At 33.5% G+C, this 17314-nt stretch overlaps 1 protein-coding gene across 1 annotated transcript; it reads left to right on the top strand.

Annotated features, from left to right (window-relative positions):
- Positions 1-2651: 2651 nt before the first annotated feature.
- On the top strand, positions 2652-6856 carry LOC147380720 (glucan endo-1,3-beta-glucosidase-like). The gene is made up of 3 exons (XM_086431338.1): positions 2652-3830; positions 5598-5895; positions 6468-6856. Exons 1-3 carry the CDS (start codon positions 2790-2792, stop codon positions 6494-6496), a joined length of 1368 nt encoding a protein of 455 aa, XP_086287464.1. The 5' UTR covers positions 2652-2789; the 3' UTR covers positions 6497-6856.
- Positions 6857-17314: the final 10458 nt, after the last annotated feature.

Below are 17314 nucleotides of genomic sequence, written 5' to 3'. Positions count from 1 at the left end.
TCAGGAAGTAGAGAAAAGATTTGGGGGAATTGCTCGCCTTAGGAAGACACAAAATGATGGATTGACTACATGGCATTCTCTGCCATAAGGAATTTTTAGGTCGCACCATTTACCGAGGAGATCATGCAAGCTGTCATGTAAAGGAAGTTCAACACGCCAAGTAATGGGGCTATTACTACTAGTTTAGTTGCATTACAGGTTTAAGATTTTTTTCTTTTCCTTTGAGTGAGAGAGTGAGATTTGATGTTAGTAAGAGAACTTTCGTATATTTGGTGATACTTATGCCATTTCATTTATATTACTATTATGTTCGAGTTCATCGTTGAGTACACTTTGATACACTTATGCTTATGTGAGATTGTGGACACACATTTTGCTAGTTTATATTACTTTTGTTGCTATATATTATCATTTAACCATGTGTTGCCTATTTATATTATTATCATTTATGTAGAGTGTTATTTAGTGCAGGAATTTGTGTTAAGATCTCGAAGTGCTACGCTCTTAAGCCTTGTTAATTTACTGTTGAATGGCTGATTCTTGAGATGTTCTGGTTCCAAATTTTATTGGCTAAACAATTAATCATAAAATAAGAAAAATTTACAAAGTAAGGCTTGTTATTTATTATCAAAATAATATTAATTTTTTAAAAATTATCAAAAGCAATTTAAAAATCCAATAGGAAACCGTGGGAAGCTATTTAAATCTCTTGTGCTAATTTTTGAGAAGTCATTATTATTTTTTATTATAAAAATAAGAGAAAAATACAATTTGACCCCCTATGATTTGACATAATTCCATTTTAACCACTTAATATTTTGACAATTGCACTTACCTACCCTTTCACAATCGATGTTAAAATTTAGATGTTATTATACTATTTTACCCTCTCTTTTATCTTTTTCTTTAAAAAAATTAAAAATTAAAAAAATAAAAATATACTCAGGCAAGGATTCACAAGTAAACTCTTTTTTCACAAGAGTATTTTTGTTTACACTTGTATCTCGATGAAAAGCATCAATGACTCTTACAAAATTTCACATCGGGATGTGTAATATGAGATATACTCTTGAGGTCACTTGAGCATTATTCTTAAAATAATAAAAATAAAAAAATAGAAAAATAAAAAACAAACAAAATGGTTGTCACCACTGTTATCCCTTGAACCACCCGTTAAGTCGTATAATAATTTCTTCCTAATTTGTAAGATGGGACACTTATTGAAGGGTATTTTAGTCATTTTGTAGGGTGCCGCTTGGACTTGTTGTCGGTTGTAAAATTTAGGTTTGATTCCCGTTGCAAAAACGCGGAAAGGAATGGGAAAAAGAAACGAACACAATCTTTTCTTTACCTGAAAGTAAATCAACGCGGTATCGAACTTCAAAATAACTAAAGCACTCATCGAATATGTGGTCCCCACTATCTCCTTTACGCACTTTGCACACGTACCCTCACTAAAGGCCATTCTAGTCATTTTCATTAAAACTCGTTATTCTGTCCTGTCTGTTCCATACGATATTGAGTTGACTCGTTTATTAACTATAGTATAAGATGAGCTAAATTATATATATATATATATATATTATATATATATTATATTATAATTTTGAAAACAATTATAATGGATTAGAAGATGCTCATATCTTTTATGTAAAAAAAGTTTATAATTTTTTTTTTTACAAAAAAAATTCCAATTAACCTTGAAGAATTATATTGAGATGTGTTATCGGCACCCCAACTTATTACACCCCAATTTCTTAAATTATTCGTCACACTCCAATTAAAGATAAAATCTCACTCTTCCAACTTCATCAATGTTTGACTTAGATTAGAATTTCAATTTCACGGAGTATTATAGTACTCGTTCCAATAATTTTAATAATTATTTACAAATATGATTAGGCTCATATAAAAATCTAACAAAAAAATTAAGAGAACTTCTAGTCTTACCCCAATTTTTACTTATTTTCCTTATTTTTAAATGGGGTGACAATAGTATCTCTCATTAAATTAGAGAGTTACTATTGACCTCTCAACTTTTACTTATTACACTCCTATTAAAAATAAATAAAATAAGTGAATGATTAAGTATAAGTAAAACTTGAGGTGCCACTATAAGTTTTTTGTTTTTCTCTTCTAGGTTGCTATTTTTTGGGTTTAAGATTTTATATGAGTCTAGTCATAATTGTAAAAGACCACTGAAATTGTTTGAACCAATGTTATATTGTTGAGATTATAATTTGAGTCAAACCTTTGTAGTGTTTGAAGAGTGTGTATAATCTTTATTGGGGGTGTGAGAAATAATTTAAGAAATAAGGTGTAATAAGTAAAAGCTGGGGTGTCAATAGCAGTTCTCTTATATTAACTCGAGGAAATCTAATTTTAAAAATCGTTTTGAGTCTTCCGCATTGACTCGTCTAAAAGCCAAAACGCGTAAGGTATAGCGTGTTACGCCATCATATCCTGTCAATCTCATACAAACTGAGTTGTCACAGGTGGATATGGATTAAGCGAAGTTGGACTCGTCTTGTCTCTCCATCTTCAATTCTCGATTTAATTTTAGTCAAAAACAACCATAAATAACAGAACCGCCCAACTTTGTTATTTATGGTCAAAAGCACAAACCTTTAAATGGCCCCCTCGATCCTTCTCCTTTGAGTTCTAAGGGTACCCCCACAATCCCCATTTCCCCACCTATTTCGCCCCTCCAGTCCCACTCTTCTACCCCACCCCCTCACGTTAAATACCCCAAAATCTCCATCTCTCTCTCTCTCTCTCTCGCTGTAAACATGGCGAGCTCTGCAAACTTAACCATCTCTCTTATCTTTCTCTTTCTTCTCCTTGAACCCTCCATAGCTGCCTACAATATTGGTGTCAACTATGGCACTCTAGCGAACAACCTTCCACCACCATCCCAAGTCGCAGCTTTTCTCAAACAACGCACCACAATCGATCGAATCAAAATCTTCGACACCAACGCAGACATCCTCCAAGCTTTCGCCAACACCCAAATCGCCGTTACCGTTACCGTCGCTAACGGTGACATCCCTTCACTCGCTAAACTTCCATCCGCACGTAACTGGGTCGCCTCTCACATTTCCCCATTTTACCCAAAAACCAAAATCAATCGAATCGCAGTTGGGAACGAAATCATGGCCACTGCTGATAAAACCCTAATTGCTTCTCTCGTCCCAGCTATGAAATCTCTTCATTCTGCTCTCAAAATAGCTGGAATCAACGATATTCAAGTCTCTACCCCTCATTCACTCGGTATTCTCTCTTCCTCTGAACCACCGAGTTCTGGACGATTCCGACGCGGTTACGACCGAGTCATCTTCGCTCCAATGCTCCAGTTCCTTAGAGAAACCAAATCTCCCTTCATGATAAACCCTTATCCGTACTTTGGCTTCTCTGCTAAAACCCTAAATTACGCGCTTTTTAAACCCAATGCGGGGATTTACGATAAAGTAACGAGGAAAATGTACACGAATATGTTTGACGCGCAGATCGACGCGGTTTACTCAGCGATGGACAAATTGGGGTACGGCGATGTGGATATAATGGTGGCGGAGACTGGTTGGCCTTCGCTTGGAGATCCAAACCAACCAGATGTGAACCTAGCGAACGCCGTTTCTTTTAACGGGAATCTTGTTAAGCATGTTAACTCGGGTAAAGGAACGCCGTTGTTACCGAAACGGAAGTTCGAGACTTATATATTTTCTTTGTTTAATGAGAATCTTAAACCGGGTTCGACAGCGGAGCGGAATTTCGGGTTGTTTCGACCCGATTTCAGTCCTGTTTACGATGTTGGTGTTTTGCGCGGCGGACAGGTTAGTGGGTTTTGAGTGTTATTTATTTATTGATATATTTCTCTGGTTTTACTGCTTCGAAATATTGGTAATGCTAGAGCAACTCCAATAGACTCTTTAAACCTGACATCCTCTTTGTTATAAATTGCCACGTCACAAAAAATTTGGGTCCAAAAGACTCTTTACTACAAATGTTTAAGTCTTTGAGTCCAACAGACTCTTTAGTGACAAATGTTAAAGTAAAGAAGGCGGGAAATCAAATCGAGACAATTGCGCACTAAATTTAGCAGAGGTTTTGACTATTATTATTAAAAATATAATATAAAAACTTAAAAAAAAAAAAATACTTTCCTTATTAATTTAATAAGATTTCAAATCTTAATAAGGGTTGTTGGGCCCACATGAATTATCACATTGACAATCGACCACATCACCCTTTTTATATTTTATTGAACAATTCATATTCACAAAAAGAAATTTAAATCTTTAATTTTAGCTTGATCCAAGATGTTGAAACGGATTATTACTGAACTCCTAAAACTTAAAATTATAAATCAATGATGAAAAATAATGTTTTTTTTTTCAAAGTTCTTAGAATTTTGTTATCTAGAAGCTTGTGGCATTAGATCATGTTTTTGGATTTCAACATATGAAGTCACACCTCTTGTTAAGTTTTAAGTCAATGTTAAACAAATAAAAGATTTGTCAATGTTGGAGCACCCAACAAATTTTGGACTATCTAAACTAACATTTGTTAGATTTGGATAAAATATGCTCTTTATCGTACAGAGCATTGTTGGAGATGCTCTAATAGTAGTGTTTGCAATAGATTTAGAGAAATTCCATTGGCACACCAACTTTTACTTATAACTCACCAATCCTATTGAAATTAAACAGGGATTTTTCCCAAAACATGCGCAACTTATGTCCAAATTCTAGTTTATGTACACTATTCATTTTAATTCCTAAAACATGCATTTCGAGTGAATTCATCGCTTTTATAATTAATGAATTCATTGGTATATATAGGAATTCATAGATATTAAATAAAAAAAAAATGAAGAATGCATGTTTTGAGAATTAAAATTAACAGTGTACCGAACTTGGAATTTCATCATATTCAGCTTACAAAATGGAGATTCACCCAGTTAAACATCTATTTACATATGGGTTGGTGTGTTATAAGTAAAAATTTGTGTTTTAATAGAAGCTCTCTAGATTTAGGAGAGTGGTGTTGAATAATTATACCTATGAAAGAGAACTTATATTGGGTACACCAACTTTTACATATTGCACATAATTATTCATTACACTCCAAATAAGATTAAAGAGACACCAAAATCATCCTCTAGGAGGAATTTTGAAAGATCTTAGAAAGATGAAAAAATTACTAAAACAACATTAATTCTACTGTTTATTAATAAAAATAGTAATTTTACAAAAATTATCGAAAGCATATTTTAAAATGTTGCGCAATCCAAAGTTTTACTTTCCCCATCTTTGTACCGTATTGTCCAATAGTTTCAGAAAAGCATTGGACAGTCCAATAAATAATTTTTCTCTGATTCAAGAAGGTATTTGGAGAAGAAATGAGCTCTCTTTTCTAGATTTCAAGAACCCTTTGTGAATGAAACTCTCCAAAAAGTTCATATATTTCTTATTTTTTTCCTTTCTTTTTAGAGATCATTTGAAGAAGAAAAACTCAGTCTGATGTGCCAATAGATGATATCTACTAATTGAATGGTCCTGAATTGTGATGGTATTTATTTTAATTTTAATTTTTCTCAGTCTGGTGGAGGTCCCACTCCTACACCAAGCACACCATCAACACCTTCGGTTTCGGGGAAGATGTGGTGCGTACCTAAGTCGGATGCAAATGATGCAGCGCTGCAGGCTAACATTGACTACGTGTGTAGCTCGGGAGTAGTGGATTGCAAGCCAATACAGGCAGGTGGGCCGTGTTTCAATCCCAATAATATCAGGTCCCACGCATCATACGCCATGAACGCTTTCTATCAGATCTCTGGTCGCCATGATTACAACTGCGACTTTTCCCACTCTGGAGTTCTCACCCCATCCGATCCCAGTAAGTTTATTCAATTCAGTTTTACATATTATACCCAAAACTAAAACCTAGATAAAACATTTGATTCATATTCTTATTGAATGTGATACTTAGAATCATAAATCTTTGTTTGTATTTTGAGATGAAGAAATGGAGAATATAAACGGAACTTTGTTTAAAGGGAAAATAAAAATAAATACAAATACTCCACATGTTCTTTAGATTCTAATTTTGAGCCTTGTTAAAGTGCTTGAAATAACACTTGAAGTGGCACTCGAGTGCCACTTCGAGTATGCAGAGAACCATCGATTGTCGTCCTCGAGTGTGTAATACTTGTACCATGAGAAAAAGCATATATGATTTTTTGCACACTTGGAATGCTTAGCATTTTCTTTAATTTTAGTTGAAGTACATTATTTTCTAGAGATATTTACGAAAACGTGACTAACTTTTGACGAATTTACTATTCCTGTTCGCTGTTCATTTTAATTACTGAAATGTAAACGGTAACGACATCGAAGGTTTTTAAGTGACAATTTTTTAAGGTCTCCTTACTCTTATTCTTTTTTTTTTCTTTTGTTGTATTGTTGCAGGTCATGACACATGTAAATACGTCTCTTGAAAGTGATGTAGATCTAGACTTTAAAGTTGGTGGCCTCAAGATTCAATCTTCCGACATCCCCCACAGTTCTTTTTTTTTTTGTTGTTGCTGAAGTAGCTATGTTGTATTATTTATTTACATAGAAGCTTTCTTTCGGCTATGGCACTTTTGTAATAGATTTTTTATTTTTTAGAAGATGGAGTTGGGTTCACATGGACGTTGGGTTGGCATGGGTTTTTGAGCATGCGTGGGACCTTTGCTTATGTTGTAACTTGGGATACTCTGACTTGATTTTGTGCCGATGTCCCATGTGTGGTGTGTTATTCAATGATATTGTTGGCAGCTGATTTATAAGAGTTTGTGCGATTCTGTTTTAAAATACTCAGTGTCTCAAAATACCTTCTTTCCCACTTAATTTGGCGCACTACCCCATGATATTTTAGATTTGTAAACAGAATTTTTTTTTATTATTATGTAAATTTTGAATTTGAGATGAAAACAAGAGGGTATCTATTAGGAGTAAAGAGGAGTGTTAAAGGACAAACATTTTGCCAGATATTTTATTGTGTTTTGTCCCATATGATTATAAGTTTTGGAATGGGCTGATTTTCTATAAGGATGATCTCATCATCATAGAGATCCTCTTTACAACGAATCAGTCTATTCCGAAACTTCTTACTCTAGTTTAAAAATTGAAGAATCGTGGATCGCAAAATTATTTATAAATCACTTTTGATGGGTTAAAAGTTTTATAATGGGCTGATTTTTTATAAAGATGATCTTCTCATCGTAGAGATTGTGAATGTATTTTTTGGTATCTGACCTCCATTTCTTCTATCAGAGCTTTGGTGTGGACCTATGCATCTCTGCAATGCCTTCGACACTAACGTCAAAACAAAGCTCAAAGAAAAAAATAGTATAGAAAGAATTCTCAGTTGGAATTGCGTACCTTTGATGGCTGCTCCCATGGCCTTTTATAGAGCTTGTTTTGTAACCTCCATTGGTTGATTTCAAATTTAATATAAGCATGGGCTGTTGTCCCTTGAGCTTTGCTATGATTTTAGCATTGGATGCTACTTTAGTTTTAACAACTGGGACTTCCAAAAATCTTGGTCCCTTGACTTTCATCATTTCTTTGTTTAGATTGTAGATACATGAGAATTCAAAACTTTTCGGGATTTTGATCTCATCTACTTGGATTTTGGAGTCGTCACCATTCAAAGAGTTTGAGCATGAATGAACCTACTAAAATGATATCTCAAAATATTTTTTAGACTTATAGTGACTCACTTTCAACGGCAAGGCTATAAGTCTACTTAGAAAATTAAGTAAGGAGGTTCGGTTGAGAGACAAGGAAAGTGTTAGGCACCTTGTCCCTCCCATTCATTGATGGTTACCAAAATAACCATAGTTAAAGTTTTAAAAACTGTTTTTTAGAGTGGGGGAGATATTAGAAATTAAGAGGAAAAATAACTATAGTTTGATTTTCAAACTAGAGAAATTAAGATAATGAGCAAGTTATACACTTGGATTCTACCATTTTGAGTCTTAAAGCTTCAAATCTTTCTTATGTACTCCCTTGGGACCTTTTCTCCATTGGTTTGACCCATAGGCAATGTTCATGAGTTGATTAAGGTCATGACGGGGTTAAGACCTTATGCATGATGTAGACATAAATTTTTCGTTGAAAATCCAATCTCTACTTGGATTTGAATTCGCTACCATTTTTTTTTTAGAATAAGGTGTAGATGAGCACCCGAAAGATAGTTTTAGAAAAATAATTTTTTTTATCATAATGACTCTCGTATGGATATGGGTTCATTTTAGGAAATAGAGAATGTGTTAGGCACCCTATTTCCTTTACCTTAGGTGATAACCTATACATTGATCATTTTTCATTCTATGAAAAAAAATCTAAAAGAGAAAGTTGATGAAAATAAAACTTGTACCTTTAATCTTTGAGAGATTTTGTTTTGGGTCTAAATCGTGGGGGTCACCTCATTATGAAAGGAATCCCATTATTATCTAGGCCTCGAGCACTTACATTTTTATAGAAGTAGATCTAAAAAAATTGAAAAATGAATAAGTGAAAGGGGAAGATTAGGAGAGGGGGATGAAGAGGGGAAAGAGGAAAATCATTTCCTACACCCACCTTGAAGCTTGGACTTATCTTTCTTTTTCTTCTTTTCTTCTTCGTGAGTCCTTGATGAAAATGTTTATGTTAAATCATTTATTAAGAGAAGAGAGAGAGAGGGAAAACGAATGAATAATTGATTGATGTATTGAGTTGAGCTTAGATTTATGGAAGGTTTGAGAAGTATTGAAATGAGAGATTAGGAGGAGATAACTTGAGAGGGGTAGTTCAAGCACTGGGAGGTTTGTGAGAGAAGTGGACTTTTATAAATTTTGTAGGGACTTTTTAGGGGTAAAATGGGGTGAAAATAAAAAAAATGATAGTAAATGACTTGAGGTTTATGAATGAGGTGTAGGGAATTCGTGGTTAGGAGAGGGTAAAGTTAATAAAAAGGGGTTGAAATGGATTACTTGACCCGTATGAGTTGGATCTTTAAACCCATATGGGTTAAGTGTTACGTGAGGTTAAGGGGTATGGATGTTGGTTGGAAGAATGATGATGTAAGAGGAGTAGGTATTTTGATTTTTGGAGGGTGAAGGATATGATGATATATGACAAAAATGTATAAAGGTGTATGGGTTAAGTGAGTTAATTAAGAAGGGGTGTGGGGATTGATTGTGAGGATGGTTTGGAGAAAATGATGAGGGTAGGTTATTACATGGGTATGGGTTGAGGATAATGATGAGGTTGGTTAGATTGATTTAGGGAGGTGAGTTGTGGTGGTGACAAGTGTCCATCTTGATGATCATTGGTTCTTTTGTGATGATTGATTGAGATCATGGATGTGATTTTAATTTTGAGCTTGAGTAGAGGTGTAAAATGGGCTTTTATGTATGTTGGGCTTAGGTTTATGATGGAATTGACTTAGGCTAGGGTTAGGTTTAGGTTGGAATTAGTTTAAAGTTGATTGGATGGGGTAACCTTGGGATTGGAATGAGTTAGGGTTAAAGCGCTCTTGGTGGGCTTGCAATGGCTTAAGGCTTGATGGTGAGTTGGAGTGAGGGGTTTAGAATTTTGAGAAAGTTTTTGAGAAAATGGTTTTTGAATAACCTTATAGGTTATTTGGAACCTTGGAGCCTTTATTTGAATTGAAAAATAAACATTTTGGCTTTTTGGGTCCTTAGGCCCTTTTTAATTAAAACATAATTTTTGGATTGTTTTTGCATAAGGATTGTTCAAATTGGGGTATCTACAACTGCCCCTCTTTGCATGAATTGCGTGCGAAGTATTACAAATAATAAACATAATCACCATTTGCACAGGCCCGATAATTTTGCTCAAGCACATTTTGAAAATACCGAATAGATTGATGAATATTGCGAAACGTGGCTACCCAAGCACGGGGTCTGACAGGGTTAACCTTTTGAATTTCTCGACCTCGTGACACGGGACTCATTTGAGGTCTCGAATTTGATGAAAGTGGTGAATTTTGAAATTGGAGCTTTTAAACATATTTTAACAATTTGATATTGAATTTACAAAAAATGCATTTTTATTTTGCTTATTTTATTTTTATTATATATATATTTTTATGTTTTTTTTAGATAAAGTCTTTATTTTGTTCATTTTTTAAAGTTTGAAAACATTCTGATTTGGATAAGTTTTTAATTGACTTCCCTCTTTATACATCTTTGATTATTTGATCATTTGGCTTCAATAATGGCCATCAGTCATCTCTTTAATGTTCATACTAATCTGGTTGTTTTGATTAACATATTCGTTCTGGTGGCTAGTTGGTTTGGTTTGAAGGCTTGCGGAAATTATCTGATGATGAGGTGCGTTGGTTGGGTACCTTTCAACTTTCGGTGTCTCTCATTCTTTCTTTCCAAAAGAGTTGCTTTGTTGTGTTGATTAGTTTGACGCCTGTCTCTCATTATATCCCCTCTTCGTGTGTTGAAAAAATTTGGTGAAGAACAAAGCATAATGAGCCATGAAGATTTTATCGAGTTGGTCGGGTTAATTTTTCTTTCACCTCCCTTGTGGCAATTACAGGATCGGTTTGGAGAAACTTAGAAGAATGTCAAGATTCTAGACCAACCAGTATTTCAAAGTCATTCCTTTCCGAACTATCAGTTTTAGATCCAAAAGTAGATTATCGAAAGAGTTGGTATCACTCCTCCAATCCAAGTGAGGTCATCTTGTACCTGTTTCTTTGATCATTGTGATCAACTAGAAGAGATGAGAGTGTCTCATAAGAGGATCGAGACACTTTGGCAATGATACGAGAATGAACTAAATACTTAAGTAGCCTGACTCAAGTCTTTGAGGTGTGAATTCTTTGTGTTGAGGGTTGAGATTGACGACTTGAGAAAGAGAGAGAGAGAGACTTGTCTAAAACCCACATTTTGATGCCTTTGCATCTTACTTTATGAGTCGTGATGCTTCAGATGCTGAGATGATGATGATTGGACAAACTGCTTGAATTCATACTTTAGAGGAGAGAATTGACTCTTGCTTTGTTTCTCGTCGAGATGTATGAATGATGTTATATCTCCATTTTTTTTGTATTTTTCTTTTATTAGCAAAATGTAACACGAAGTTTAAGACTTTTAATGGAAAGAAAAATAAGTTTTTTATTTACTTGGTTTCAAATATTTCTGTTACTTTGAAAACATAAAATTTTGCTGAATAAGTCTTAGATTTTTCATCATCGACCAAGATAATAGTTTTGAAAACGTTTGAATCTTTGTGACTTGTCTTTGTTGAATGAATACAATAGATTTAGAGTTTGAAAACTTTTTGGGATTTCAACGACTTCAATGCTATTGCCGACTACTAAGGATATAGATGTCGACTATTTTTTGGTTCCTTTAGAGTCATCCTTAGTGCCCCAATGTTGGGAGAATATTGATTGCTTGGGACTTGGGATTTTTTAGAGATTTTTGCCATTTACAATTTATACTCTTGCATACCAGGAGTTTATTATTATTTTTTTTCTTACTTATTTTTTATTTTTATTTTTTATTATTTCCCATATTGCCCTTGGTGCCAGTTATGGGTTTCACAAAACCCGATTTCTACATTTTTGCTCATCGACGCCTTTTTCAGATTTTCATCATGCCAGTGGTTTTGATTTTGTCATAGGCCCCTTTCGTTTATATTCTAAATTTTGATTCTGCTACCATTGGGATACTTATATAGGTCTTGTATATTTCAATATGTTAATGTAGGAACGCCTATTTACATCTAGTCCATATATATGTTTCTCTCTCCCATCATGGTAATCATTACACTTAGACCTTTCAAACCTCGCATCTTGAGGAAATCTACCTTGATAATGAATGACGATATCAAGAATGGAATGTGACATGATTTTTTTTTAAAACGGATAGCATTTTTAAGAAATTCAGCATTTTTCAGAAATTCAGAAATTCTAAATTATTTTCACCACACAAATACAAACAACGTGATAACATAAATGGTAAATTTGTATGAACATATGAAAGTTGGAATTCTCTATTCATAGTAGAAGAGCAACTCATGCTACATATGAACATATAAAAGTTGAAATTTCTCAATCGATCCATGCTACATATGAATCAAAAGAACAACTCATTCACATGAAAATTTCTCAGTCAATTTTATTTGTATAAAATTGAAAATTAAACATGAAAATAACCAATTCACATTGTGTAAAAACAAATGAACCTAAATGTGTTCTAAATCAAAAGAACAAATAAATATGAATTTGTTCAAAATTAAAAATTAAATAGGAAAATAACTAATTCATTAACATAAACTTCTCAATATTTGGGAAAAATTAAAGATACACATACTTTAGAATTTCTCATTCGATATTAGTGTTCTGAAATCACTAAGAAAACTAAAGACTCAAGTTGATAATGACAATTTTAGGGTAGAACACGGTGATCTCGAGTTCAAAACGAACTTCAATAGGGGTTAAGTGGCATTCGGTTTATAGGGAAGAAGATGAGAGTGATATCAAAGAGAAAATTCTCAAGTGGTTTTCAATTTAGATTAAGCTTTCGGATAATATCGAAGAGAAAATCTTGAAAATTCTCTTTGGTTCCTTAACATTTTTGTACTGTCTACACGGGTATTATTTGGAATCAGGGAATTAAAGTTGTTCCTATAGTTTGCACCATTTGTGGGATGGAAAAAATTGTGTTGCGATGAGCCAATTGGAATGATTTTTATTTTGGGGTTGTCTTTATCATTTCATTAAGTAAGGTCATCTGACCAATGGTTTTAAAGCTCATCCGATACATCTCGATATCATCTACCAATGAAACAGATATACAATTCAAATGTATCAAACAAGATTTATAATCACGGTTCATTTTTCTCATTGTTGAACAAGACAACTCAAACATATCGGAAAACTCATTTGAGATGACTCGATCTCATTCATGAATGAGACAAGAAGCCAAAACGAGTTTTAAAACCATGGATCCAGTGTGTTTGTTAGATCTAAACCACAATTGGCCCAGATCAAGGAGTTGTCTAAGTGTTCTACTTTTTTTTTTCTTATGCAATCATCATAGGACAAAAAGTAGTGAAAGTCGTACTGAGGGGGGAGTGGTGGTGCCAAGAAAGATTTGAGAGGTGGTCAAAGTGAGGAAGGGGTAGTCAATTACTAGTCGTAAAAGTCTAGAGTTGTGCGTTTAATATGAAAAAGTGAAGTAGAGATATGTAGTCTATGGACTCATAAAATCAAGTAATGCATGGTAGCTTAAATCGATAACTAATGCCTACTACCATTGCTAAGGAGTGGGAAATCAAAATAGTTGCTCAAAATCATCGTGTTAAGGTAACTTTGCAACTCCACCTCTAATTTTTAGAGTAAGCAAAATCACAAAAGAGAAAGATGAGATCGTTTTGGTCACTAAAATTATAAACTTTGGACACAAATTCGTCCACCATTTAGAAATCATATATAAAGTCTACCTTACAAACTGACTTTCGAGGAGTTTTTTGCTCAAATCGATAATCAATGCAAAATTTCTGGATTGTACAACTTGGCCTTCGAGGAAGAAGAATACTTAGAGATTGATCCCTAATTGTGAAACATAATTTGGAAATGAAATTCATGTAGGTTCGGAATTCAATCAACACATTTTTCAATGTTAAATCACCAAATCAGGATGGGGTATCCACTTATTTGCAACTTTTTAATCAAGGTGTAAGAGGAAGAATACAAGACATAGGTTATCTCTTCCCTTTTTGTGTAACACACATAATGAAGAAGATGATAAAAAAAAGTAGTTGATTCATGCCCATGGTATTAAAACTCGGTTTTGCGTCTCGTCTCGTCCATGCCTGATACCGAGTCGTCTCATATGAGTTTTCCGATTTGTTTGAGATGTCTCGTCCAAAATTTTCCAAAAATGAACGTGAGGTATTAAATCTTGTTCTAAAAATTGACTTGTGCGTCCGTCTCGTTCATGCCTGATACCGAGACGACTCGGACAATACATCCCGGTCTCGGACGAGTTTTGAAACCATGTTCATGCCATCGACTTCCCATGACCAAAAAGAGCTAATGTTGAATGTTTAGACCAAAATTTAGAATGGGAGGCTGTTCAACATGCAATACAAGCAAGTTATGAAAGGCGCCATAATTTTTATTTCTTTAGTTTAAATAAATATTAACAGGCAATACAAACATTGAATTTCAATAATAGTAATGTGTGCTAGATTAAATTTTCTAGTGTCGTCGATATCTAACTTTCAAAATTACAAAAATAACAAATAAAGTACTAAACAAGGTGCATATTTCTTCTTAAGAAATAAAAAAATTATGATTATTTATGTTTGTAAAATAACTTACTTGCTTCGAATTAAACCCCTCATTCATTTTGATGAATTGATATTAGAACAAAAATAATTTTCTCAAATAAACATTCTTTCAATGAACTCTTTTATATGTAACTCACAAAATCAGAATAAGAAAAAAATGATTGAATGATGAATTTAGGTATCTACATATTGCTTCTAAAACTCTCTGTTTCTTAAATTTCATTTTAAATTAAGCTAAGAAGCACATTTCTAGAAGGAAAAAAAAAAACTACAAAAAGAGCATTCTCGAAAAAATGATCAGAATTGAAACTTTGATTTTAAGAAAAATAACTAAAAAAAAATTAGATATTTCAATATTACAGAAACTTACAAGCTTCGACGCTTTCAATTGATCAATATGCACAAATAAGATTTCAAAAACCATATTCTTGAGTTTAAAAATATCTTCTTCTCTTTTGCTCTTCTCAAATACAAGACAAAATTTGTAAAAGTTACTGAAGGTTGTTGAATTAGACTTGCGACCCCTATTTATAAATTTTTGTAAGTGTAGGGTTACAATGTTGTTGAATTACTTGAAATTGTCACAACCCAACTGATTACTTGAGTTGTGTTTAAACTTGATCTTTTTCATATTTGCTTGATTTCATGTATTGTAACTTTGATTTCCTTAACTATTCAATCATATTCCCTTCCGATGTCGGCTAAATTCGTGTCTTTCTAAATAAATTATCATTAACCAATTCTCACATATAACAAGATGAAAATATCTATACAATATGCTTTTATGTTTCAAACTTTTTTGAACAAGAAAATGATAATCCGAGCCATTACGTGTGAAGGGAGGGGGGACTGCATGTCCCCGAGGATTATTCAAGTGTTCTAAGAGGCCCGAACACCTCGGTTAAAAAAAAAGAAAACAATTACAATCCTTCGCTCAATTATTGTATTGTTTTAGTGAACAAAAAATCTTATTCTTCATCTTAAAGTGTATTGAAACATGAGGTATAATTAGGTGGACAACTTGGTTTGGTATGTGACAAAATTAGAACCGAACCAACATATGTCAGTTCTACTAAATAAGAACCAGAATCGAACCAAAATGCCCATAGAACCAGACCAAATCAATCTAAGGTCGATTTGGTTCAATGGGTTGCCAAATCCTATAATTTTGCTTGGAAACAACATATTTTTAATGACAAAAAAAAAAAAAATAATGAATATGGAATTACATATAATATTTCATTAATTGATCTATAAAAATGTCATTCATTAATCTATGTGCTAAAAGTAGTAAATCATTATGAGTTTGGTTTGGTTCTAAACGAATCTTGAATCGAGAATTGAACCAAATTGAATAGTTTTCCATATTCTTAATTCGGAATCGAATCGGAACTTGTTCCAAACTGAACTAAACCAAACCAAAGCCATTGGTTTGGTTTGGTTGTCGATTTAAACCGTACCAAGTTGCACCCTTAGGTAGAATGATGGCCTTGTTATGATAGCAAATGGATGAACATCAAAAGTAAATTAAATAAAAATACAAGAAAATAGACTTGCACAAATAGTTGCCGAGTAAATTTTTGGTTCATCATAGATATTAGTTATGGATAGAACTTGATTTGGTTTGATTTGATTTAGAGTCAAATTGGACTGCATCGAGCCGACTTAGGTCGATTCCCCTAAATAAGAATCAAAACCGAATCAAAATGCCAATAGGTAGGTTTGGATTGATTCTATGAGATGCCAATATCCTATTAACTTGCTTGGAAGTGGTATATTATAATTGAAAAATAAATAAATAATAAAAGTAAAATTTTTTTTATAATAAATTATTAAAATATCATTATATTAATTATAAAAAATGAACTCATTAATTTATGTGCAACATGTTCCTAACCGAAGTAAACCAGTCTAAGTGTCACAGCTGTGTTCTTTTGAAGCGAGGTTGTGTGGTGTAAGGGGTGCTAATCCACAAAAAAATTTGTAAAAAGAAAATCCACACACATAATACGTAATTAGCAAATAAGAGAACGAAGGCAACACGAGGTAAAGTCCGAAGGTAACTTTGTTGATATAATATTGAGTTACGTGGAAGTCCTGCGTGTCATAAATCATCAGTTGTTTGTAATATATCTATTTACTTTTATAATATATTATACTGTCTAATCAATATTATATCAACAAAGTTATTTTCGATTATAAACCGAACGAAGTGGCACACCTAATCATAATAACACAGTAAAATCTTCCCTCCGAAGGCCAATTATTTCCTTAAATTAGTTTTGAAAATATCGTTCGGAAGAGACCCATATTTTCGTGTCTGTTGTCGGGAGAGCCCGACTACTATCACAATGTGTGTGAGAGTCACGAAAAGTCAATCTTTTAAATTCTCCAACTTTTGATTCAGATTCGCTAAAACCCTAAATCAAGGTATGCATTTCTCACCTAAGAGACCCTAATTCGTAGTTCATCTCTCTGCAACAGCTTCCTCTAAATTTATTCCAAATTTGTCACTTTTTAGGGTTTTACTTCTTCTCTTAATAAATTCTGATCTCTCTTCTTTTTTTCCTAAGGTTTTCGGAAATGGATTATTCAACTTTTCAGAGACAATCCTCCATCGATTTCTAGGGTTTCTATTCGTAATTTTATCATTCTGTTTGATAAGAGGTTCATCAATTCGAATCCACCTTACTCACCCCCCACTAAAAAAAAAATTCTCATTTTTAAGGGAATCTCAATCTGTGTTGGGTTTCTTGACAATTGTTTCAAGTTTCTGTGAATTGGGTTTGAGTGGAAAATGGTTGGGAGTTCATGGGTTCACATTTCTACTTGCCCCATTGTGTCACCTTTGCCATTTATTAGCCCTCCAAATGATTCACATGGATTCTTGCCATATCTTCCAATCAGACGATCGAAGAAACTTGTCTCTGTACAAGCAAATTCTG

The sequence above is a fragment of the Akebia trifoliata genome, unplaced genomic scaffold (assembly GCF_017979445.1).
Source record: "Akebia trifoliata isolate Shusen 1 unplaced genomic scaffold, ASM1797944v1 Contig01065, whole genome shotgun sequence".
NCBI classification, from domain to species: Eukaryota; Viridiplantae; Streptophyta; class Magnoliopsida; order Ranunculales; family Lardizabalaceae; genus Akebia; species Akebia trifoliata.
This window is presented reverse-complemented; position numbering and strand designations above follow the sequence as displayed.